The sequence below is a fragment of the Rattus norvegicus genome, chromosome 4, assembly GCF_036323735.1.
Source record: "Rattus norvegicus strain BN/NHsdMcwi chromosome 4, GRCr8, whole genome shotgun sequence".
NCBI lineage: Eukaryota > Metazoa > Chordata > Mammalia > Rodentia > Muridae > Rattus > Rattus norvegicus.
Window position 1 is genome coordinate 11,628,770 of NC_086022.1, and position 23,609 is coordinate 11,652,378.

General features: G+C 54.2%; 2 protein-coding genes across 8 annotated transcripts; one reads left to right on the forward strand and one right to left on the reverse strand.

Annotated features, from left to right (window-relative positions):
* Nucleotides 1-90: 90 nt before the first annotated feature.
* Slc4a2 (solute carrier family 4 member 2) lies at nt 91-18,192 on the reverse strand. Of its 6 annotated transcripts, none has more exons than XM_006235874.5 (23): nt 17,555-18,192; nt 14,330-14,443; nt 12,367-12,532; nt 12,011-12,255; nt 11,807-11,925; nt 10,485-10,717; nt 10,254-10,396; nt 8,234-8,414; nt 6,917-7,052; nt 6,652-6,817; nt 6,406-6,520; nt 6,109-6,293; nt 5,771-5,996; nt 5,352-5,567; nt 5,124-5,272; nt 4,844-5,038; nt 2,100-2,342; nt 1,899-1,988; nt 1,618-1,784; nt 1,006-1,259; nt 745-914; nt 417-590; nt 91-325 (listed from the first exon to the last, which is right to left on the reverse strand). In XM_006235874.5, the coding sequence occupies exons 2-23, from the start codon at nt 14,378-14,380 to the stop codon at nt 245-247; spliced, it is 3,705 nt and encodes a 1,234-aa protein (XP_006235936.1). In that variant the 5' UTR covers nt 14,381-14,443; nt 17,555-18,192; the 3' UTR covers nt 91-244.
* A 136-nt stretch (nt 18,193-18,328) lies between these two features.
* On the forward strand, nt 18,329-22,837 carry Cdk5 (cyclin-dependent kinase 5). 2 transcript variants are annotated; one of them, NM_080885.2, is made up of 12 exons: nt 18,355-18,485; nt 19,049-19,137; nt 19,213-19,280; nt 19,384-19,444; nt 19,545-19,601; nt 20,944-21,039; nt 21,192-21,266; nt 21,422-21,518; nt 21,696-21,765; nt 22,189-22,249; nt 22,353-22,433; nt 22,561-22,837. In NM_080885.2, the coding sequence occupies exons 1-12, from the start codon at nt 18,449-18,451 to the stop codon at nt 22,645-22,647; spliced, it is 879 nt and encodes a 292-aa protein (NP_543161.1). In that variant the 5' UTR covers nt 18,355-18,448; the 3' UTR covers nt 22,648-22,837. The 2 variants fall into 2 exon arrangements, with proteins under 2 accessions (XP_063141514.1, NP_543161.1); XM_063285444.1 differs by having other exon boundaries at nt 18,329-18,485; nt 21,696-22,249.
* The last annotated feature ends 772 nt before the right edge of the window (nt 22,838-23,609 follow it).

Here is a 23,609-nt window from a genome sequence, read left to right on the forward strand (position 1 = left end):
TGATGAATCTCATTTCTGGGATAAGGAGCTGGGCCACCACCTCTTTCCATTCATGACGCCCACCACCAAAGACACAACATCAAGTCTAGGTTGGGGTTGAAGCACTTTACTGCAGGGTGGGGACAAGGGGGCTTTAAATTATTCACTTAAATAAAAATGAGGAGGGACAGGAGGAGGGGAGCCCCAGCTCCCCAGCCCCCCAGCCCCTGCCCCTTAGTCCCTCTGCTATGCCTCTGGACAGCAGCTACACAGGCATGGGCATCTCGTTGTACTCGTCCACACCTTCACACTCATCAAACACTGGCTCTGCCTCATTAGCATCCAGCTGTGAGAAGAAAGGGAGGGAGGGTTGGCTTTTATGGAATCATGGGAGAGAGGACTGGAAGGAGAGAGAGAAGAGAGTGAGGGGTGCTTACACATTTCATTTCTCGCTCAGTGAAGATCCGGGTAAGTACCACCATGCGCAAAGGCACTGTGAGGATGAGGATGAAGGGGAAGGCCAGGGAAGCAGCTGTGGACATGACCGCCCAAAGCAGGGCCAGACAGAGCAGCTGCAAGGCAGTGAACAGGTGCATCCGCATGGTCCGAACCTGGAGGCAGAGATGAGGTGAGCCTAGACACAGCCCAGCCAGCCAAGACGATGAGTGTCCTTCCCCTCCCTGGGAGATGAAGTACTACAGGATTTCCAGAACTGTTCTGTACAGGGAGGAGGCCAACAGGCTGGCCTTCAGCGCAGAAACTAACCTTCTTGACATAGGTAACATCTGGGTGGTGTTTGGGCGGCATGAGTAGCAGGTGCAACCGCTCGTAGAATTGGATCCCATTAAGGGAAGTAACTCCCATGTATAAGAAAATGCCAAAGAGCACAGCCAGGGGGATCTGCCGCAGTAGGTCCCCAATGACCATGGAGAGTCCTGGGAAAGGGGAAGAAACAGTTGGTCCCCTCCAGTTGGTAAACCTGGGGACTTCCCAGGGAAGGTGAGGTTCAGAGTATAGGCAGCATACCCACAAGCAGGGCCACCAGCAGCCCGGTCACCCGCTGCTCCTTGACTTCCTGAATCTTGGGTTTGTCACCAGGTGCCACAGCCTTGCTCATGACAGTGAGTGCATTGGCATGAGTGACAGAGCGGACAGTGGCAGCAGCCAACCAAGGCAGGCCAAAGAGGGCACAGATGCCACCCATGGCTACAATGAGCAACAGATCAAGGTGGAAGCCAGAGCCCTTCTGAAGCATCCGCTCTTTCTTGGAGATGATCAACCTGGGAGGAGGGAGGCATTGTGAGACCCAGGCTACTCACAGAATGAGAGATCATTATGGCGGCCCCGCTGGTTCTGGTGGCTTCTGTCCATCCCACTGGGACTAGACCTCTGTTACAGAGCTGAACTTGTGTCCTTAGTCTGTACCTTGCAGGATTTCTCCTGGCAATCCCTGCTAGGCTAGCCTGCGATGCCTGTGCCCTACCCAACCCCAGCTAACATCAGTGACGTTTCTGTCACCTAGAAAGGAAGCCAGTTAGCCTGGCTTTCAGGGTCTCCTGAGGTCATTGCCCAGTGGCAATAGGCCTCGCATCCCTATGTCTGGCTGAGGACCCTGATCCCTCAGCTAGGACAGCTCACGTGGTGATCTGTGTCTCCATGAAGATGAGGATGAACACCAGAACGGCAGGCAACAGGCTGGCCACCATCATCCACACAGGGAAAGGAGTCTTCTCTCCAAGGGGGTTGATGACCCAGCCCCGCTTGTCTGGGGCTGTCACTGAGAACCCACTGGGCACACTTAGCTTCTGCAAGGCAGAGACAGTGTGCTGTTCCATGGAGGGTGCTCCATGGAACACCAGCACCGAGGGTTAGAAAGCCCGGGGCAGCAGCACTGTTCTGCCACTTGTACAATGCCTTACCTGGGTGTAGGTATCCTCAATACTGTAATCCACAAGCACCATGATGAGGATCGCGATGGGCACCCCAAAGTCCCCAATTACCCGCCGGATCTAAGAGGGCAAGCACCATGCTCAGAGGCCTGGGATAGGCCATGCAATTTCCCGGTACTTCAAGCCATCCCCTTCCTGTCTTCAGCTCCTCCAGTCTGCAAACGTACATACCCGGCCAGGGAAGAACCGGCTGTTCTTGAATTTGCGCAGGAAGAAGGCGATGAAGAAAGTGCCGGCCATCAGCACCAGTGATAGCAAGGCAGTGTTAGGCTGGCCCCGGGGCCTCTCCTGCCCAGACGCACTGCTGTTGTCTGGTGCCAGTGTGGTTGCTGCCCAAGTCATATTGTTACTGCTGCTGTCTGCCTCTGAGTCGTTGGAGACTGAGCAGCCATGGAGGGGGTGCTCCTGAAAGATCTGGAAAGGAGTCATACAGGACCATGGGCTGAGCTGGGGCCAGGCTGGATGTTGGCGGGCTGGAGTGGGAGTTTGGCAGAGGCCAGCCTGCCTTCTAGAAGCTTGTCTTACTAGGTTAAGAAAATGACTTCGTGCTTGCTTCAGCAGCACATGTACTAAAATTGGATACAGAGAAGATCAGGCAAGGGCTGGTGTGCACCTCTCCAGTGTTTTTAAAAAACTTACCCATTCTATTTTAAGTTAACACTAAATCATTCATTATCTCAAAAAAAGTAACCATCACAAATTCACACGCACAGGGTCTGACCAGACACACAAAGCGTGAAATATATGTGTGGGAACTGCTTTCACTTAACTTCGTTCATTGGTTTTTGCACCAACATTACGTTTTTCTTTTACTTTATTGCATTTATTTAGTATGTGAATGTATGCATGCATGCATGTATACACATAGAAGTGCAAGTGTGTGTGTGTATGCATGTGCATGTGTGCGCACCTGCATGTGCTACCCATGGCACCCATTGTGGAGGTTGCAATGACTTTTGGGAAGCAGTTGTCCTACTATTAGGTGGGTCCCAAGGATCAAATTGGAGTCATCAGACTTGGTGGCAAGTAGCTTCACCCAGTGGGTCATCTTGCTGGCCCTCTACCAATATTTCATTTTCCCTTTTCAAGACAAGGTCTCTCTGTGCAGCCCTGGCTGGCCTGGAATTCACTCTGTAGACCAGGCTGGTCTCAGACTCACAGAGATCTCCCAGCCTCTGTGTCCTCCGTTGGAGTGCTGGGATCAAAGGTGCACCATTGCACCCAGGCCCAAGATTTCTTAATGGACTTCAGCACAAGAATCTCGGTTAATTTTATGAGTTCCAAAAAGCCCAAATTATATTTCTTTAAGCTTATTTTACTATTATGGCATTTTTGACTCCAGTTTTTAATTTTTTTCTGGAGCTAAGAACTGAACACAGGGTCTTGCACTTGCTAGGCCAGCACTTTACCACTGAGCTCGAACCCTAACCCCTATTATGGCATTCTGAGAGTAACCATCTCCTTCATCTTCACAGCCAAAGCTTGTACGGACCAAGGCCTGGAGCAGCTTCTTAAATGTCGCTATCTATGGATGGCAATGTTTCTCTTCACATATGTGCCTGTTCAGAATTTCAGATTTGAAAAAGAATGCCAAATATTTTCACACTCACTTACATGTAGGTATCTAGAAAACATTCAGAGACTTTGGAAACCAACTGTCCAGCCTCATGTTGAGCAAGCATGATGTATATAATAAAGAATTTGGGCTGGAGAGATGGCTCAGCAGTTAAGAGCACCCAACTGCTCTTCCAGAGGTCAAGAGTTCAATTCCCAGCAACCACATGGTGGCTTACAACCATCTGTAAAGAGATCCGATGCCCTCTTCTGGTGTATCTGAAGACAGCTACAGTATACTTATATATAATAAATAAATAAATAAATAAATAAATAAATAAATCTTAAAAAAAAACGAAAAATGAAATCAAAGCAAAAGACCTAGTTGAGCCTAGAGAGTTTGGTACAAGCAAGCATAAGGCTACCTGGGATAGTGGGGGAAGGAGTGGGAGGGAGCCGGAGCCCAAGCTGGGCTCCAAAGGCTAAGGGAAGAGGACCGACCGGGGCTCCTGAGACGCTTGTGTGTTGGACATCACACTGTGACTGGGTGGACCACTCTGAGCCCTCATTTTTACATTTCTTGGATTCGAATGGAAGTGTGTGTTCTCCTGTTATTCAAAGTATGTGAGTTCTGGGTTGGAGAGATGGCTCAGTGGTCAAGAGCACTGACTGTTCTTCCAGAGGTCCTGAGTTCAAATCCCAGCAACCACATGGTGGTTCACAACCATCTGTAATGGGATCTGATGCCTTTTTCTAGTGTGTCTGAAGACAGCAACAGTGTACTCATATACATGGAATAAATACATAAGTCTTTAAAAAAAAACTGAGTTTTTGAAGGAGTTGATGTGATGCTGTGTGTTGGTGATGATGAGGCCATGGGAAGGATGGGGGTGGGGGTAGGAAAGCCAGCAGGCCAGCTGTAGCCCTGTACCTCATCTCTGCCACACTCCCAGTAGTCTTCCTGTTCTACCCACCTCCTCCAGCCCTCTCTTGACTCCATGTCACTCTGTGCTCATGAACAGACTCCATGGGATGTCAGAATCAACCTGGAGTGTAGTCCAGAAGGAAGAACCAAGATACAAGACATATATAGGCATAAAGAGAGAAAAGCAAGGGCAGACAGAGGCCAGCAAGGCGGCTCCTTGGGTAAAGGTGCTTGGTGCTAAGCTGGACAATCTGGGGTCTATCAGAGGGTGAACGAGTAAGCCAACTCCCTTGGGTTGTCCTCTGAACTCCACACGGGCACTGGGACACAGCCGTGTGCGTGCATACACAGACAACAAATACAACCGAATTAAAACATTTCCCCCTGAAGATGAGACAGGATGCCCCCGGCGCCCCTGTACCCCATGCATACCCACCTTGATCAGCTTATAGAAGGTCTCATAGATGAAGATGAGTGATATGAGGAAGGCAAAGATCTCCTGGGTGAATCGGGAGACAAAGCGGACCAGGAAGCTCCCCTCCAGAGCCACCATGAGCAGGGCCAGGAGCACCAGCCAGAAGCCAATCCAAACTCGGCCCACCAAGTACTCCAACTGGTTGCTCTTGCAGAACTAAGCAGGAAAGGTGGGAAGCCCTTAGGGGTGCCAGAATTCATGTCTGGAAAGGACAATCAGGTGGGACAGAGAGAGCTCTTACCGAGAAGAAGGCCTCCTCGAAGACCAGCAGAGGCCCCGAGAAGCCGATCACCAGCAGTGGCTGGGCGCCCAGCAGGCAGAAGATCACTCCCTGGAGCGCTGTGGACATGATCAGCTCTGACACTCCTATCAGGTCCTGTGTCTTCTCCCCTGAAGGGGGAGAGGGGCAAGCTCAGCCTGTTGGCCAGGCCTGTGCACACCCGCCACTCCCGCTATAACCTCTCCTTACCCAGTAGCCCCCCAAAAGTGATGGCAGGCGACAGGGCGGCAAAGTAGATGAAAATGACAGCAGCCAGGCACTGGGGGTCTAGTGCATCTCGGAAGTCACTCAGGTAGTGCGGGTAGCGCCGCCGCACGTCACGGATCAGCCCCCCAAAGGGCCGGCCTGTCCTCCGAAGGGGATCATCTTCAGCTGCACCTGCCACCTCTACCATCTGCAGGAGTGCTGCAACCCAGGCCTCCATCATCAGGGTGCCTGTGGCACCTCCCCTCCCCCCAAGAGGCCCTCCTCCATGAATGCAGACCATGCTAAATACAGATAGAGATAATGTAGTTGGCTTCCGGTCAGGTGCCTACAGGCCGTCCACTGCCCATGAGCTCCCTCCTTAAGGTAGCATCACCTGGCCCAGGCTACTCGGGCGGGCGTACCCTTATCTTGGGCAGACTTGGGCTCTAGCCCAGCACCAGGGGGCAGCAGGCGGCCCTGCTCCTCTCGCTTCTTTAGCATCTGGCGCTGGAAATGGGCAACAGAACGCAGCAGCTCCTCGCCCTGCACTTCAGAAGGCGGTAGCACAACACTGCAGTCCAGGAAGGCATTGATAGCAGTCAGCAAGTCATCCCGTTCATCTGCCAGGTAGGCTGCCTCGTGGAATTGCTGCCAGAGCAGACAGGAATCAGGGAGCATACAAGAGAGGGGCAGAGGCTGGGAACTGGGGCTGTACGAGGTAAGTGGCCGGTGCAGTGAGCAGCACAGGTAAGCAGCTGACCTTGTCAGACATGAGGGTGGAGATGGATCGGCCAATCTCATGGTAGTCCATGTTGGCGCTGCTGGGCCCCAGCAGCAGGAAGAGGAAGCGCACAGGCACAGGCACCTCCAGTACTGCATCCAGTTCCACAGCCTCCCGCAGGCGCACAAAGGCCATGGTGGGGCGGGAGAGGAACTCCACACAGCCTAAGGAAGTGGAGCCACTGTGGGCAAGAGCAGGTGGCAGGACCCCTCCATTTTCCAAGTCCTGGATGGCCCAAAAGCCCAGCTTCTAACACCCCTGACTTCCCTCACATACCCACGAGGACCACTGTGGCCTCTGCATTCTCAGGGATCTTCTCCAGCAGCTTCAGCTCATGCTTGGACTTGGAGCGGGTAATACCTGCAGGTGGGGCTGGGGGCGGCAGCTCACGCTGGGGATGGGGGTGAGAGGAACAGGACAAATCAGTCCAGGCAGCACCTCCCACACGCCCTGGCTGCATTTCCACATCGGGTTTGCTCAGCCCCTTCTGCCAGCCCCTAGGTAGGATGCATCCCGCTTCACCTCTCTATCCACCTCCAGCCGGGTCTCAGGAACACCACCGATGAGAGGCTCAGTGACGTGAGGATCACTCTCAGTCCCCTGGGCGTGGTGATGCCCCAGGAGAGAGCCCAGAGAGCCCGCTGAGATGTTCCGGGGGAAGGAGAATTCTTTCTCATCACTTGGGTGGCTGGTGGACAAAGGACAATGCACATCAGGATCGGCCACCGTGGGGCTAGGGAACAGGCAGGCGGAAGATGGCTGGGTTCTCCTGGCCTGAAGGCCATACCTGTGTTTCAGCAGAAGGGCTCGTAGCACATTGGCTCTGTCCTCTGCTTTGATCTGGTCAGAGATAACCATCTGCTCGACCACCTGATGGGCCACCCCAGGCAGGGTCTGCTGATCGAGGTCCAAGAGCACAGCTCCTGCCATGAGGGGTAGAGAGAACTTGTTACCCCAGAACCAGTAGCAGCAGTAGGGAGCAGACAGGAGGGAGAGTGGGGGCAGGCTGGGCAGTCGGGAGGGTAGGCCAGGGCCTGGACTTGAGTGCTGGCTCTGCCCGGAGAGCCTCTGCCAATTTATCTTTCTGACTCTTGGCTATTCTTTTCCCCTCCAAGGAATACTACATGAGGCTGACTGAAACCACCACGATTTAGTTTCTGATTCCCTATCCAAGGAGCACCCAGCTTAGGTTACCCAGGGCTTCCACTACTAGGCTACGTCCTCTTTGACATGCTAGAAAGTTATTCCTGTTATTAACCCACAGCGCTGCTTCTCCATGATGTTCCCAGGGCCCTACATCTCCCTCATGTTCCAGCTAGCCGGTGGCCTTGTCCACAGGACAGCCTGGGGTCAACTGAAAGTTCCCCAACTCCCTGCTTCACTTCTGCAAGCCCAGTGGGGGCTTGCTGGTCACTCAAAGACATATAGAAAAGAAACTCCTTTCAAAAGCTACCAGACACTTATCTGGCAAGGTCAACTCTCCAGAACAAAGAACTAAGGAATAAATAGACTTCAGTGCTTCTGAGCAGCCAAAACAGCCTAAGAGATAAAGCTCTCCCCTCCCCTCCGGCTTCACCCAAAGCCCAGAAACCTCACTCGCAGCCTATTTGCTTTCTGTTTGGAAACAATTCCAACAGTGGAGATCTCAGTCCTCAGCTGCTTAGAAACAACTTTTCAAAGAGCAACTGGGAGTGATTGCCCAACAGGAAGGAGGAAGTAAGTCCACTGTGTCCCGCACCTGTGGTTTTTTTGTTTTTTTCAGTGAAGTTTAGAAGCCTTACAGGTTAGGTAATATTCCCAGATCCTCTAAGAAGTTAACACAGAGGCTGGGTGTGGTGGTGCATGCCAGTAATTCCAGGACTCAGGAGGTAAAAAGGCAGAAGGATAAGGAGTTCAAGGTGAGTGTCAGCTACAGGGAGTTCAAAGCTAGTCTGGGGTATTTGAGACACATCTCTAAAACAAAACATGCTAACAAGACACACCAGGAATTTCAGTCATTTTCATAAAAATCTATGCTCTCAAGTCACTTCAGCACCTAGGAAGAAAAGCATCAGCTACGGAGCTAGAAGCAAAGAGTTCTTGGAGGAGGTAAACTAAAGTATACCATGGGCCAGTGTCCTGCGGAGCTCCAGGAGGCTGCGGAAGGACAGTGATGCCACGTGAGGCTTGCCCCAGCGCTCAGTCTCCTCTTCCACGTCCTCCTCAAATTTTATCCACCGGGCTGTCTCCCGCCACTGAGGCTCCTGGTTTTTGTCCAACTGCAATTCATTCAGCTCTACGAACACCTTGGGGGTGAGATGAGAAAGTGCTGTAGGAAACAGTGTCAGGGGATGCTGGGACCTACTTCCGGAGAAGCAGCATCAGAAGGGGCAGGCGGCCATGGGCCATGGTGATGGTGCACGGGCATGCATGACTGACTAACCAGATGTGAATTTCCCTCATCTGTAAAATGTCAATGATGCCCATCTCCATGGCAGATAGAGGACTGACTGAGTCAAGTCTGTGAACCGGACTCATAGAGCCAAGTGCGGTCACCATACAAGGAAGCCACTGGCTTCTGGAAACCTACACAGGACTGACAAGACTAGCAGCAGCTGAGTAATGGAGTATTTCTGAAGTCCCAGCCCCCTCAGGACGCCAAGGAACAGAACTGCCTTGAGTTTGTAGCCAGTGTGGGTTCCACAGTGAATTCCAAGACAGTCTAGACTACAAAGCAAGACCCCCATCTCATCTCTCTCTCTCTCTCTCTCTCTCTCTCTCTCTCTCTCTCTCTCTCTCTCTCTCTCTCTCCGAAAAACTGAATAAGAATGCCAGGGGACAGCCACCTCTCTAGGATGGTGCCAGGGTGGGAGTGGCAGGAAAGAACTTGCTGAGGGTCAGAACAGGCTCTAGCTGGGCAGTGGCCATCTGGGTGGTGTGGGTGCAACATGACCTTGGGCTGGACACTCAGCGCAGGTGCAATTTACTATAGTACTATTATACTTCAATAAAAACATTAAAAAAGAAAAACCCACTATGTCAAAGTTCAGAGCCCTACACTCTCAGATGGGCAGTGTCCCTAAATAACCAAGTAACCTTGGCCAAGGAACAGAGCTGGTTTATGGCTGATACCACCTGGCCTACCACCTTCGCCAGCTGTTGGAAGGGTCAACTGAGCAGGGAGGCTGGGTTTTGAAAAGGATTTGCTACTGAAAGATCCCCGTTTGGTCTTAGTGCAGTCATTTCTTAAGAATGAGAATCTTTTAAGCTGGCCCTTGCTTAGCCCCTAGACGTTAGACAATAGACCAGAAAGTACAGAAAGCACAGTCCCACCCACTCTCTAGGAAGCTGCCCAACCATAAGAACAGATGGTATAGAACATATTTACTGCAGGGCAATTACAAGGCAGGAAAATCTCCAGGAAGCTGAATGACCACTATAGATTGTGCCCCAGGACAGGAAAACCTATATCAAGTTAGATGTCCTTGGTACTGACATAGCTGTACTGACATAGTTATAGCCTTGTCCTGGGAACTCCAGGAGAGAAATATCTGCCAAATCAGATATCCTTGGTCCTTGTCCTGGGAATCCCAGGACGGGAAAACATATATCAAGTCAGACGTCTTTGGTACTGAGATGGCTGCGTTGATATGGTTGCGGCCTTGTCCCAGAAACTCCGGGACGAGAAACATCTGTCTAGTCAGTTATCCTTGGCACCAAAATAGCTGAGCTAATGAAGCTGTGTGACTATTTAAGCTGTACATTTCTGCTGTTTGAGGCTCTTTACATCCCTCCTGCATGAGGACCGTGTCGAGCCCCAATGCATTGGTATCCCAAAGTAAACCTCTTTACATCAAGACTGAGTCCCGCATGTTTGTGGGGTGGTGGGTGTCCTCAGGATTGGAGCGAGAGTCTCCTCAATCTGAGGGTCTTTCACTACAATGAGGGAGCCTGAATGTTCTGCTATTTTTCCTCCTGCAGACCACTTACTGTAGCTGACCGGCCATGAGGCACACAGCACCATGTGCGAGATCATACTACCCTAAGGCTGCGGTGGGCAGCCAACCCTAGTAGCCCCGGTTCTGGGGCCCAATGTCACTACGGTGGAAAGAGAGGAGATGGAAGACAGAAGTAGACAGACGTACCTCATGAGGCTTATGGGGGGCCCGTGGTCGTGCCCGAGGTGTGGGGCCAGGCTCTCGGCCTTCCCGGGCAGCCTGTGTAGACCCTTTGGCATTCTTCCTCACCAAATGTCGACGTACCCCCGGAACGTCCTCAAACCGGTGACCTGGGGTGAGAACCACAACGGGTTTCTTACTGTTCTTATCCCGTGTCCCGCCAACGGTGAGACTGCCATAGGCCCCGGCAGCACTTACTTTTCATGAGGTCGAGGTCAGCTGTGGCCAGCGTCTGAGCCTCACTCTCATCAGTAGGGACCCTGGGCAGCAGGGCCTGCTCCACCCCTGTCATACTGCCAATTCGCCTTCTCTCCTGAAGGTTGTAACTTCGATGTCCAGGCTGGGCTTTGGTCAGGGGGCGCCCTGCAGCACCTCCGTCGTCACCTCCAGCCGTGCCGCTGGCCACGGCCACCATCTCCTCCACCAGAGTTCTGTAGACAGAACAGCATGAGCCCCCCAAAGCCAGCTACCTTCCTAGGCAAAATCCTGCACGTACCTTGGCCTGCCTGACCTTGGCCTGTCTGGCTTCCACTCTTGGAAGGTGGGCATGTGGAAAGGCTGAGGGCTCTGACAGTCCACGGCCAGTGTCTGAAGCCCAGCTCTAGCCTTTCATGGCAGTACAGCCCCAACAGTTCCCACAAGGCTCATCGGTCAGAAACCTTCCTCTCAGCACAGGCAAAGGCCAGCATTCCTTGGTGTTTTAGAAGGTGAGATTTAACCCAGCAATTATCAACATTGGTTCATTCCCTTGCCCCTTTAACCTGGAAATGAACTCTGAAACTGCAGCTGAAATCGTTGCTTTGCCCCTCAGAGACACCAGTTCCAGCGAACTCCTATTCTCTGCCGATGCCGGCCCACGGCCTTGCTGTGCCAGTCTTGCCTGCTTCTTCTTTCCTTCCTCAATGCCAGGATCTCCCTGTGGCTCCCACCTCTTCCCCTGCCAGCCTGGCACACAGCGAGCCTCTGTACTTGCTCTCTAGAGGGGCACCGTGCCCTTTATTTCCATAGCACATCACACCGCCTGGCACCCAGAAACCCACAGGTCTGTGATAGTCCTAACCTTGAGGTTTCGTTCAAAGTCGTTTCCTCCTGGAAACCTTCTCTGCCTAGTGCCTCAAACTCCTATCAGCTCCTGGTGATGACTCTGCTGGAGCATTGGATGTAGTGGTGTCCCCTACCACTTCAGGTGGTGACATTTCCAAATGTGTGCACTGGCAACTCCCAGAAACAAGAGGGGGCTCCAGCGGGTACTTTGCCCTTGGTCCAATGCCTAAGCCAGTGCTAGGGAGGGGGCAGCTTAGATTGCTAAGCTACCCTGTAATCCTAATCGAGCCCCATTCTCTCACGCTGTTCCCTCCTCAGCATTCCCTCAGTCCATGGCCTTGCTGTAAGGCCTCGCTGGTAAGAGGCAGGCCTGGGACCTAGCCTGGTTAGCGCAGGCCTCCTGCCACCCTTCACACCTCCTCCCTGCTCTAGTGAGGGGATGTCTAGTTGGGACACTCTAAGTACAGTGTACTTACCCTGTCTGTGCCCCTTTGCTGGCCCGGGGAGCTGCTTCCTGGTGGGGCGTCTGTGTAGGGGGAGATGGGCTGGTTCTCTCTGCCTTCCTATCTGTACCTTCATCCTCTTGGAGAAAAAACTGCAACAGGAACCCAGATGGAAAGGTAAGTCCAGGCCAGGACCCTGCAGAAGGCTCCTCTGCCAGGGGCTGGGGTACCACTTACCTGAACTGCAGAGGGTGAAGAGGCAGGAGATGGTTGTTGCGGGGGAGCTCTGAACCCTTCAGCTTCACCGACTTCATCCTCATCTTCCTCCCCTTCCTCAATAGTGGGGGTCTCTCCAGTGGGAGAGGCTCCAGGGCGCCTCCGAGGTTTCCGTCCTGGGCCCTGGGGAGTCTTGCGACGGCGGGCGTCAGGAGGCAGGTGGGTGGAGAGTGGATGATGGATATGGTGGGAGGACTGGCGGTGGTCTGCAGGGAGGAGAGGCTTGACTGCAGGCAGGTCCACTATTACGCAGCCTTCTCTCTGTAGGACAGTCTAACCCGATCCCTCAGCCTCCCTTCCCCTGTGTGCCTCCTCACATTCAAAGTCTTCCTCCCCATAGCTGCGGCCTGGCTCTTCTCCTCCTCTGGATCCAGCTTCCTGGAGGATCTCCTCGAACCGCTCCACACCTAAGGTACGAAGTTCATCTTCCTCCTCTTGCTCAGGGAACCCAGGTGTTCCGGGGCTCAGGCTCTCTGGCTCTGGCTGTGAGAAGGAAGCGTGGAGAGAGCACATGGGGTTCACTGGAAACTGTACCCAAAAGCCCTGGCCTGCCCGGAACTTGAGATCCAGTTATGCTAACAACCTGCAATCTCCAACAGAAAACCTCCACGTACAGAAGCCCACCCTCAAATGCAGGGACCCGGTCCCACAGCTTCAGCAGCTATGCTGCCCCATGCCGGGGACCTGGCACCCTAGCACCTACCCCCTGTGTAGTCGGGCCCAATCAATCCAGGGCAGGCCCACACTAGAAGACACCACAGAATTCCCGGTCTAGTCCTTCTGCAACCAGACAGAATGTGAACTTCTCTGTTACCGTGGCAGAAGAAATCCCCTTGTCGAGAGGATAACCGCTGATCCTTAAAAGTAGCTTCTGAAGGCACCCATGCTAACTGCCCCAGAGTCGATCTGAGTCAAATCTATCCCTGCCCAGACACGAATGTGTGCTCCTGCTTGCCCAGAAAGCCCCCATCCCCTTCCGTAGCGGCACACATGCCCACCCCGGCAGGCAGGCAGTGCTACCCTTCCCTCACAGCCGGCCAGCCAGCCCCGCCCCTCACCCCACCCCCACTTCCCCCCACCTGAGTCATCCTGCGGGAGTGCAGCAGCTGACAGCACCAGCGAGGCCAGTGCAGGCCAGAACTGCGGGAAAGCTCAGCTTGGCTATCAGACCAGCACCTTGGCCCAGCAGGTCCAGCAGCATTGGTCCAGCCCCCTGCCCACCCCACCCCCAGCAGGTTTCAGCTCCAGGCGCCACCACCAAATATTTGCTCAAGAGCTCCAAGACCTGAAGGGCATCAGGACCTCCAAAGGCCAGGGTATGCCGTCCCTTCCGTGGCAGTGCCAGCTGCTACAGCAAGGAAAAGCCAGGGAGGAGGATCAATCTTGGGGAGACATGCAGGGGTAGAAGTGGGGAACACAGAAAAAACAAAACCACCTAGGGCAGGCACGGAGGAGGGAGGTCCTGCCTAGCCCGTCTCTCGGCAGCTCCAGCAGACTATCCCAAGCACTTGTCCCATTTCCACTAGAAGCAGCTGGGCAGGAGAAAGCCGGCAGTGAGGGCGCAGCTGGGGAGCTAGCCAGGCACCAGCTCCCAAGGAGCTTGTGGGGTGGGGGAATGGGGCATCTCCTCGAACCTGAGGTCGTAGGAGGAAGTCCATGGCGGCAGGGGTGAACCCAGAAGAAGGGGGAGGGCACCAGCCAGTGTCCCTTCCCAGTCACGTGCTCCGATGGGCCACAGTGACCAATATAATTCGGCTGATTGTGCCACGGGAGTTAATCATTAGACTTCTTAGGAAAATCAGAAGAGGGCCATGTGGGGTAGTGGCCACATTGGGGAGGGGGGGAGGGCGGGCCTGGATAGCACGTGGGCCAGGGGCGGGGCCAGTCACTGCCTGCAAGCTCTAACTAGAACCTTGGGTGTGTGTATGTGTGTGTGTGTGTGTGTGTGTGTGTGTGTGTGTGTGTAAATCTTCTTGGGGGCCAATGCAGTTAAGACCCAATAAAAGTTAACAGGGTTTAAAAGCCAGGGTCCTCAAACTCCTCCAACTTCAGCTAAACTGTCCTCAACTCCTTGAACAAATGAAAGCCACCTCACCCTCTTCCCCCTCCCCATTTCAGCATCCTCACACTCTCTGCAAAGTCTGGGCGTGGATGGCTGTGCTTCTCAATCCAACACAGCCTCTTTTTTTGTAGTTTCTGCACCCCACCCACCCGAGTTGGAGCCTGGGCAAGAGCACCTCATTCTCTGGGCCAGCCAGCTCACCTGCAGGCAGTGCTTACCGTGTGCAAAGAATCTGCGCCCGAGGCGGGGCGCCTGGGGGCGCTGCTCATGGCCAAATCTTAGCCCTTCTCACTGTCGCTTCGGCTTTCAGGGCAACAAGGTGGAGGCATAACCTGAGTGGGGGAAAGGGTCAGTCACCATCCGAGAAGAGTAGGCCAGCCCCCAGCCCAGCTCAAGGAAGGAAAGGAGCCTCAGTTGTCTGCCACTCCGGTGTCCCGACCGACCGTACAAGATCCTTCTAGACTACGAAGGGCCTCAGTGGCCCCTTAGAGGTGGCAAGAACAAAGAGCAAAGTATGTATAGTCAGAAAAGACCAAAGAGTGGCTGGCACCAAGACAGCTGAGAGGACAGAGACAGACAGGGGAAAGGCACGCAGGAGGAAGGAAGGAGTCAAGGCCTGGCCCTGGGAAGAAAACAGAAGAGATGAGGGAGGGAATGAGAAAGAACAGAAAGACTGGGAGTGAAGAGCCAGACAGTAACCAGGGGCCCCTGGAGGTGAGCCTAGACCAGAAAGGGGTGTGGTAGGGAGTGAGACACCCCACAGAGCAAGAGGGGTGTGGAGGCCAGGGTGGCTGGCTTCCCAAACAGAAAGGAGAGGGACTAGAAAGAACTTTGGAAAGAACCCAAAAGGGAAAGCAGGAGGCCTGCAAGTACAGAGGGGGTGCCCCACAAAGCAGGCAGGCCGGCCAGCAGCACTTAGACTTAAGACAGAAACAGGCTCCCCGGTGCAGAACAGGAACCAGCTCCACTCACTCAGTAGGAAGAACGGAGGAGCAGGATGACGGGCTTATAATGGGGGAGGGGCACGTGACATCGTCAGGGGGGTGGGCACAGAAACCCTGAGGGGGCAGTCTCTCTATCCCTTCCCTCCCTTGCCCTGGGCCAGGAAAATCTGAGTGACAGGACAGCCCTCCTGACGATGACTGTAGATTGTGAGCTGTGATGGGGATAGAGGGAACCCAACCAGTGCAAACTGGGGTGCCCATGCACAGTGAGGGCACCACCCAATGCTCTCTAAAGGTAACAGTACTAAGCGGCTTAAGTGCTGCTGGGGGTGAGGTTGCCTGATTTACGGCTACCTTGGCAATGAGATGGACTAGTATACAGTCAAATAATAGAGGTCTGGGGGGATCAGCCCAGGGTGGGGAGTCTGGGCCACACATTCCTGGCAAGAACTCCAACTCAGCTGACTGCTCTTTCCATCTCCCCCCTAAGCAGGCCTTCAGCCAGGGCCGGTCAGTGTGGGGGAGAGGTGTCAGGGAGGGGACCTGGTCTAGGAGGGGTATCTGTTCACCGCCTGCAGGTGCTCACTCCCACCTCCAGGCTTTGCCCTCAGTGTGTTCCACCACCAAGCCCTCCTCCCTCTACCCATTCCCCCCCCTCCCCACCGCTGTCGTAGAATACAAAGCAGCCTCTGTCCAGGGCATCGGTACCGATAATCCTAGTGGGGGCACATTCCCCGGACCAGCCCCGACGGGCCCGAAGGATTAGCATCTCTCCCCCAGCCCAAGGGATTAGCACTCCGGACCCCCACATGGGCATTAACCATTCCCCAAGTGAACTCGTACATTCCACAGCTCTTGGCTGTGGGGCTGGTGGGGGCGGAGAGAGTTTGATAAAATGGACCCAGATTTGAAGCAGCACTACCTTCACACTCAAGCAAGGAGCTCCCTACAGAGAAGGCAGCCCCCTAGGACTCAAACTTCAGGCTCGTCCCAACCACCCTGACCCAGCTGCTCCCCCTTCTGTCTGACCTCTTGTCCTGACCTGACCCGCCAACCCTTTCACGGCTCCACTTCTCAATCCGGAGATCCGGGGGGGTTGCGGTCCCAGGCAACCCCCAAACTGGCGAGTTTCTGGGGCAGAGGGTCGTCTGGAACCCGCCCGGGAGTGGGAAAGCCAGCTGAAGGCAGCAGCTCCCTGAGACTACCCCCTCCTGGTGACAGGGGGCGCGGCACCTTGGCTTTAGGTAACTCTTAAGAGGCGGACCCCGGAATCTCGGTTCCGACTCATACTCTCACTCGCCTCCCCATCCTTCTCCCTAAGACCTCGCTCCCTGCGCCCCAGTCCCCGCCCTTTCCTCCACTTCCACTCCCTCGGCGCCCGAGTCTCCAGTCCCCCCCCCACCTCCGCGGCCCTCACCCTCCCTCTCCGCCACCTAACTGCTTACCCGCTAGCTCTAGATTTCGTGTCCCGGGGGTCTCCGGGTCTCCCCTGATCCTCCGGAACCCTCGCGCGCTCCCGACGATTTCCCGGTGCCCACCCCGGGGCGCGCCCCCGCCGCTCCCAACTTCTCCCAACTCAACTTTCCCCCGCGCCGGGCAGGCCAGCCTCCAGCGTGCGCGCCCCCCGCAGCGCGCCGTGCGCGCCCCCGGCGCGGCTAGCTGAGAGGCGGAAAGCGGACGCTGAGACTCCGCGACGGGGACGCGCTCCCAGGCACAGCCCGACACCGCTGGCGCGGCACCCGGGCTGTGCCTCCCCCCCACCCGCGGCGAGACTCCGGGGACGCCTTCTCTTGGCTTTAGTGAGCCACCTCTGGGAGGAAAGAAGCCAGCTTCACGTTGGGGATCGAGGGCATGGAGTAGGGCCGGGAAATTGAGACGCAGGGAGCTGAATTACAAATTTTTTGACGTTAAGGTTCTGCAGGGCCCTTTCCCAAATAACACCACTGGCTCCAAGAAAGCCCCGTTGTCAGCCTGAGAGAACGGGGTGGCCGGCGAATGTGAGGAGTAAAGACGCTGGAGTTGGGTGGCCGTGACCCTGAACAGATGGAAAACAAGACAACTTGTTGAAGATTCCTCACTTTCCCTAGAACTACCTCCGGGCCGAATGGAATCCTATTCACAGCCGACACCTTTATTTTAAAGCCCTTTGCGTGTCATCTTGTTTTCTCAACTAAATTATCAATTATTTCAGATAAAGAATTCACTTTATGCGTCTTCAGTCTGCCACGTGGGCAAATCACAATATTGTTTATGCAATAGCACTCAGATTTAAGTGAGTTAATTAACAAAAGGTTAGCGCCTACTCTGGTTCCGGCGCTGAGGAATGCTGTTTGGGGCCATTTTCGCCCGGTTCACAGCCCTCAAGAATGCAATCATGAGACAATTAGAGAGTAGTGCAAGAAAAATCTATAATCAACTCCTTTATAGGGTGAGGTAAAGGCTGCTTGCTGCAAGTGTAGCATCTGTCTGTGGTCTTGTCTGTTGAGGGAAGTAACTGACCTGCCAGTCTTCGTGGGCCACACCCTGGCTGACTCCAGTGGGCCTGCTCTGAATACTGGGATCTGGGGGACACCCAGGCTCCAGTCAGCTGGCCTCGGCATGTCAAAGTGGAGCCGCTGGAGTCCGGTGGGTTTCGAGACGATAAAATGGGCCCAGCAGAAAGAGGGGACTTTGGCGTGTGTCCTTCCACTCAAATCCAGACTCTAACGGGGCACACCTGTCTCGCTGCCCAGCCCTGTGGTCAGCTGGTCCCTGTGAGGTCATCAGCAGTAAGACATCGCTCAGAATCATTCCCCAATCAGTCCTGGGGTCACCAGGTGGCCTAGGGAGAGGTGAAAACTAGTGCTGAAGCTGTGTCAGGAGGTCGCTGGTGACTCAAAACACCCAACCAGGTCAGAGCCGGGCCAACAGCGCTCGGGATCTAGGCCGTCAAACGCAAACTTCAAGCAGAGAGCACCCCACCCCCACCCTCACTGTATTCTGGAACGCGTAGTCCGGGAGCGGCCCTTTTCTGGAAGGCTGTGAGCACAGAAAAGGAATAATAACAAGAGCGGGGCACACTGGGAGCCTCCGCGCCTTGGCGGAGACGCCCGAAAAGCGGACACGCGATGCTTCCTGGGAGTTGAAGTTTAAGGTTTGCCTCCGCGATGGAAACGAGTCCCTGGAGTTGAGCGCTGCAGAGAGCCCGAGCGCAGCCTGTTGGGCCTTGTAGTCCGCGTGCCTTCCGCCACAGGCAATCTTGGGAAACATGGCCGCCCCGGGACTACAAGTCCCAGATGCCAGTGCGTGGTGAGCGAGTGGGCGGGGCTGGAGCTTTGGGTACCACCTCCTCTGCAACGCCGGGGCCGGGAGTCTTAGAACCGAGGGCCCGCAGGGGTCCCCGTGGCCGCTGCGATGCAGAAATACGAGAAACTGGAGAAGATTGGGGAAGGTAATGGAACCACGAGATGTTCCTGCAAGGTCTTTTTCTGAAGACCCTACTTGCAGTCCCAGCTCCCTTACCGTCAGCTATGCCTGCAGGCTCCGACCTCAGCACTGGCCAAAAGCCCTGGCCGCTGAGCCCAACACCCAGTGCAGAAACCAACCCTTCACCCTGTGTTAGCATCTGCGGCAAACTCTTGCTCTTAGCCTTAGCAGTCTCTGTGGACCAGCCTTCCTAACCGCGGCACTTCCTGCATTTCTCATCCCTAGCCTCAGCATCACTTGCAAACCTCACCTGGAATCCCTGCTTCAATTCATTGCAGAACCTCCAACCTTAACATTCTTGCAGGCCATCATTCCTCTCCTAGGTGACTCCTTGCTACTTCCCGACCCTACCCCCCACCCTGGAGCTTATGACAGATTCTCCCTGCAGCTGAAGCCTTGCGCTCTTTTAGGCACCTTCCCCTTGACATCCTCGCTCATAAAACTACTCTGGCCTTTGCCCTGGAAACCTACCCTTACACACTAAGATATTGAGAAGGATCCGCTTCCTCATCCCCGACCTTCCCCTAGGCACCTACGGAACTGTGTTCAAGGCCAAAAACCGGGAAACCCATGAGATTGTGGCTCTGAAGCGAGTCAGGCTGGACGATGACGATGAGGTAGGCCTAGGGCATGGGAGGGGTCTAAAGCCTATCTTGGGCTGTGTGTGACTACTACCCCCTTGCATGTTGTAGGGTGTGCCAAGTTCAGCCCTCCGGGAGATCTGTCTACTCAAAGAACTGAAGCACAAAAACATTGTCAGGTAAGGTCTGTTGGAGAAGGTTGAACCTCCTCATTAGACTGGGCTGGTATTGGGATGTTAGAGGCCAACTTGGGGATCTGGTTAAGCCTTTCATTTTCCGTAGGCTTCATGATGTCCTGCATAGTGACAAGAAGCTCACATTGGTGTTTGAGTTCTGTGATCAGGTGAAAGAGGGGCTTGGGGGGATATTAATCCTGGGAGGGTGTAGGAGTCCAAACTAAGGTTGAGCTCTGCCCTTTTCTCCTCATTACCACCTCTATTTAGGACCTGAAGAAATATTTTGACAGCTGCAATGGTGACCTGGACCCTGAGATTGTGAAGGTGAGGGGAAGGATGTCAAGGGATTCGTGGTGCCTGGGTGTGTTTATATAAAGTTATCAGCACTCTTGAGTGTCAGGTTGGGGGCTAGGGTCCCAGACGAACCCTGTTCCTGCTCACTAAGGACTACCTGTCTTGGTGAACGTTTTTAATGTGGTCACCTTTGACTTGCACAGACAGTATCTGATTTCAGTGATGTCATTTGCACTCCAGAGATGAGACATAAGAGAAACTATCTCCTGGATTCAACAAATACCAGGCCTGCACAGTGCCCATACTTCTAACTTTAGCACTCAGAAGGCTGAGGCAGGGCGATCTCAAGTTTCAGACCTGCCTGAGAGGTTTGATGTCTCAAACATCAAAGCAAAATCAAGACAAGGGGGATTGGACAGAAGGTTCAGCAGTTAACGCATATTACTCTTGCAGAAGATGTGAGTTCAACTTCCAGCATCCACCTGAGATAGCTCACAAACACCTGTAACTGCAGACCCCGGGGATCCAGTACCCACTCTTGGCCTCCAAGGGCACCTGCACTCACATACATACCCTTCTCCCATCGTGCATGCATACATATATGCAAACATAATTTAAAAATAAAGTAAATTGAGAGAGAGAGAGAGAGAGAGAGAGAGAGAGAGACCAACAAAATAAATATTTGCTGAAGGTTTTGCTGTGGACCAGTCACTATTCTAGGCCCAAGACTAAAAAGTACCTTGGCCCAAGTTCCAGGGGAAGTGGGCCCTGAGTAATACTATAGCTTTGTATTTGTGTTGATGCTTATGGTGTGTGTGCCCACTTGCAGCCGTGTAGGGGAGACCAGCATGGACTGGGAGCACAGGAAGGTTCACCAGAAAGCTGTGAGAAGCAAGGACAACTTGGTTACTGTTGTACTGCCCCCCGACCCCCAGTACCTGCAAATCAGATTCTCGAAAGTAACTGATGAGAGGCTGAAAAGGTAGCTCAGTTGTTAAGAGCCTTGTCCAGACCCCGGGCACTTGGGACAGTGGCAGGTACATCTCTGAGGTCAAGGCCAGTCTGATCTACAGATGGAGTTTCAGGACAGCCAGGGCTATATAGAGAAAACCTGTCTCAAAAAACCAAAACAGTAACATAGAACACTTGATGTTCTTGCAGAGGACTCTGTTCCCAGAATTCACATTGGGTGGCTGACAACCGCCTGTAACTCCAGTTCCAGGGGACCCTACCCTTTCTTTACGCTTATGTGCATGCGTGGGCGTGCATGCACACTCGTGTGCACACACACAATGAACTTCTCCGCTTGCTGCCAGTCACATGGGCTGTAGGGCAAAGTGGGTCTGACTCCGTTTCCCTTACCTCCCTCCAGTCACTCCTCTTCCAGCTGCTGAAAGGCCTGGGATTCTGTCACAGCCGTAACGTGCTGCACAGGGACCTGAAGCCCCAGAATCTGCTCATTAACAGGGTATTGCTCTGGGAACAGGGCGCGAGAAATCAGAAGCCGGAGCCAGGGGTGGGGAAGCACTGAGGGAACAGGGTGGGGAGAAGGAAACTGGAGCCTACCCCGAACCATTTAAAAGCCCTTCCCCATGTTCCCTTTGTGTTATCTCCCCTCAGAATGGGGAACTGAAATTGGCTGATTTTGGCCTGGCCCGAGCCTTTGGTATCCCAGTCCGCTGCTACTCTGCTGAGGTGAGCCTGGGAAGTGGTGTGTGAGGTTGAGGGAGGGAGTCCCCCAGTGGCTTCTCTACACCACATCATTTCCTCTGCTCTCTGAGCCTCCTTCTGGACCTCCCTCCAGCTCTCTAAGTGGGAGGGGGGATCCCTGTGGGTGGGGTCTTCTCCAGGTGGTCACGCTGTGGTACCGCCCACCGGATGTCCTCTTTGGGGCCAAGCTGTACTCCACGTCCATCGACATGTGGTCAGCCGGCTGCATCTTTGCAGGTGACACATTGGGGTTCTGCGGAGGTACTCTCTTTCCCAGTTGGGGTAACAAAAAGGGTCTAGAGGATCTCATGAAGGAAGGGAGAGGGAGCTCTTGGGGCTGGGACTGGAAGGCATAGGGGCACCTCAGAATGATGGGTCCTACATGTACTGTTCTATCCCTGTTTTTTCCTGCAGAGCTGGCCAATGCAGGGCGACCTCTCTTCCCCGGCAATGATGTGGATGACCAGCTGAAGAGGATCTTTCGATATCCTCCCAGTGCCCCTAGCCTACGCTCCTTTACCTCTTTGTAGAAAGGAAGTGGGCGTAGAGCCTAGAGCAGGGGTGAGGGTTAGCCATTGCTTGCCCTTCACATTGTCCTTGCATGGATGGAGTCACTGTTGAGAGAGGTGGCCTGTTGGTAAGGACGGCACTCCTGACAAAGCCATTAGAAGTTGTTTCAGTAAGCCTTAGGAAGAAACAGCGTTCTTGGAGAGAAATGACTTGTTTGTTAGGACCACAAGCATCAGGGGTCGGGTTTTCCTACTCAGCTGTAAATACTATAAAATGGGGTTCATCTCAGGCTGGGCTGGGGGAAAGAGCATGGTGGTATAAGAGAAGGGCAGGTGGGAGTGAGGAATCCCCCCCCCCACACTTGCTCCCCACAAGTGACCCTTGACCACGTGGACACACTGCTAGGGACACCGACTGAGGAACAGTGGCCTGCCATGACCAAACTGCCAGACTATAAGGTGTGCCTAGCTCTGGGAGGTCTTGGTTCCTTAGAGGCCCTTTTATTTTCCAACACTGTGACCCATGCTTCTGACCTGACTCTGCCTGGCCCCTCCTCTGCAGCCCTACCCAATGTACCCAGCTACAACATCCTTGGTGAATGTCGTGCCCAAACTCAATGCCACGGGGAGAGACCTGTTGCAGGTAGGTGCCTGGGGTGGGTGGATAAAAGATGGGGGCATTTGCCTGTCTGGGACTAGAAACTGGGGATTGTATGCTTGCCCAGAGGCTGTCCTAGCCTGAGCCACCTCTGCCTGTCTTCCCACTGCAGAACCTGTTGAAGTGTAACCCAGTGCAGCGCATCTCGGCAGAGGAGGCCTTGCAGCACCCCTATTTCTCTGACTTCTGTCCCCCGTAGACTCTCTGACCCTGGCGGCCAGGCTGGGGCCTGACCTATTTAAGCCTCCCTCCCAGGAGGGTGGGAGAGTGGGGTATGGGATGCTGAGTACCAGCTGTGCTGGGCCCAGCCAGGGGCGAGTTACCCTGGTCCGCGGTTTCCCTCCCTCCATGGACTTTATTTAATTTCATAAATTGGTTCCTTTCCCACAGTCTGATGATATGATGGTGGGGTGGCTCTGAAGGGCGACTGGGGACCCCTGCTCTGTGATTTGGCCCACAGCTTGTACAGTGAGCTGCTCATGTCTGCTCTGTCTCTACGTATCCTGAGATCGGGGACAGGAGGCCGTGATCCCCGTCCTTTTGATTGTGTCATGGCAGCCCTGTCTCACACTCAGGCTTTATACTCCTGCACACTTCTCTCCTCTGCCTAGAAGGGCCAGATGCAGCCTGGAGGTAGGATGCCATGGCCCGAGCGGGAAGCTGAACCTTTGTCAGAATGGGAGAACGGGCCAGGCCTCTGTATCTCTGTGTCCTGTAAAGAGCCTTCCACGTCTGTTTTCTCATACTTGGAGCTGTCTGCTGGAGCAGGAGAAACCCGGAGCTGTGTGGGTCTCTTCCATAACTGCAGCCCTTCCCACTTCCTGTTTTGCACTTTTCCAGGGCTTAGGGTACAGTGAGCGTAGGGAAGGGGAGCTGAGGCAGATCTCCAGGGGTGCCCTCTTGACAGGAAGGGGAAGGGAAAGCTCTTTCCCGCCCACTCTCAGCTCCTGTGGAGAGGTCAGGAAGGCAAGAACCTTTGAAGGCGGGACGCTGATTGGTGTTCTTACACGTGGACTAGTTTCTTGGGTAACCCTGCCACTTCCACCATCTCACTGAGCTACTTAGAACTTTGTTCCAGCTCTCCACTGTTGGTGCAGTGAATACCTCCTGACCATGCCCCCTGTGGGCCATCACCTAAGCTCTGGGCATGGAGAGACTACC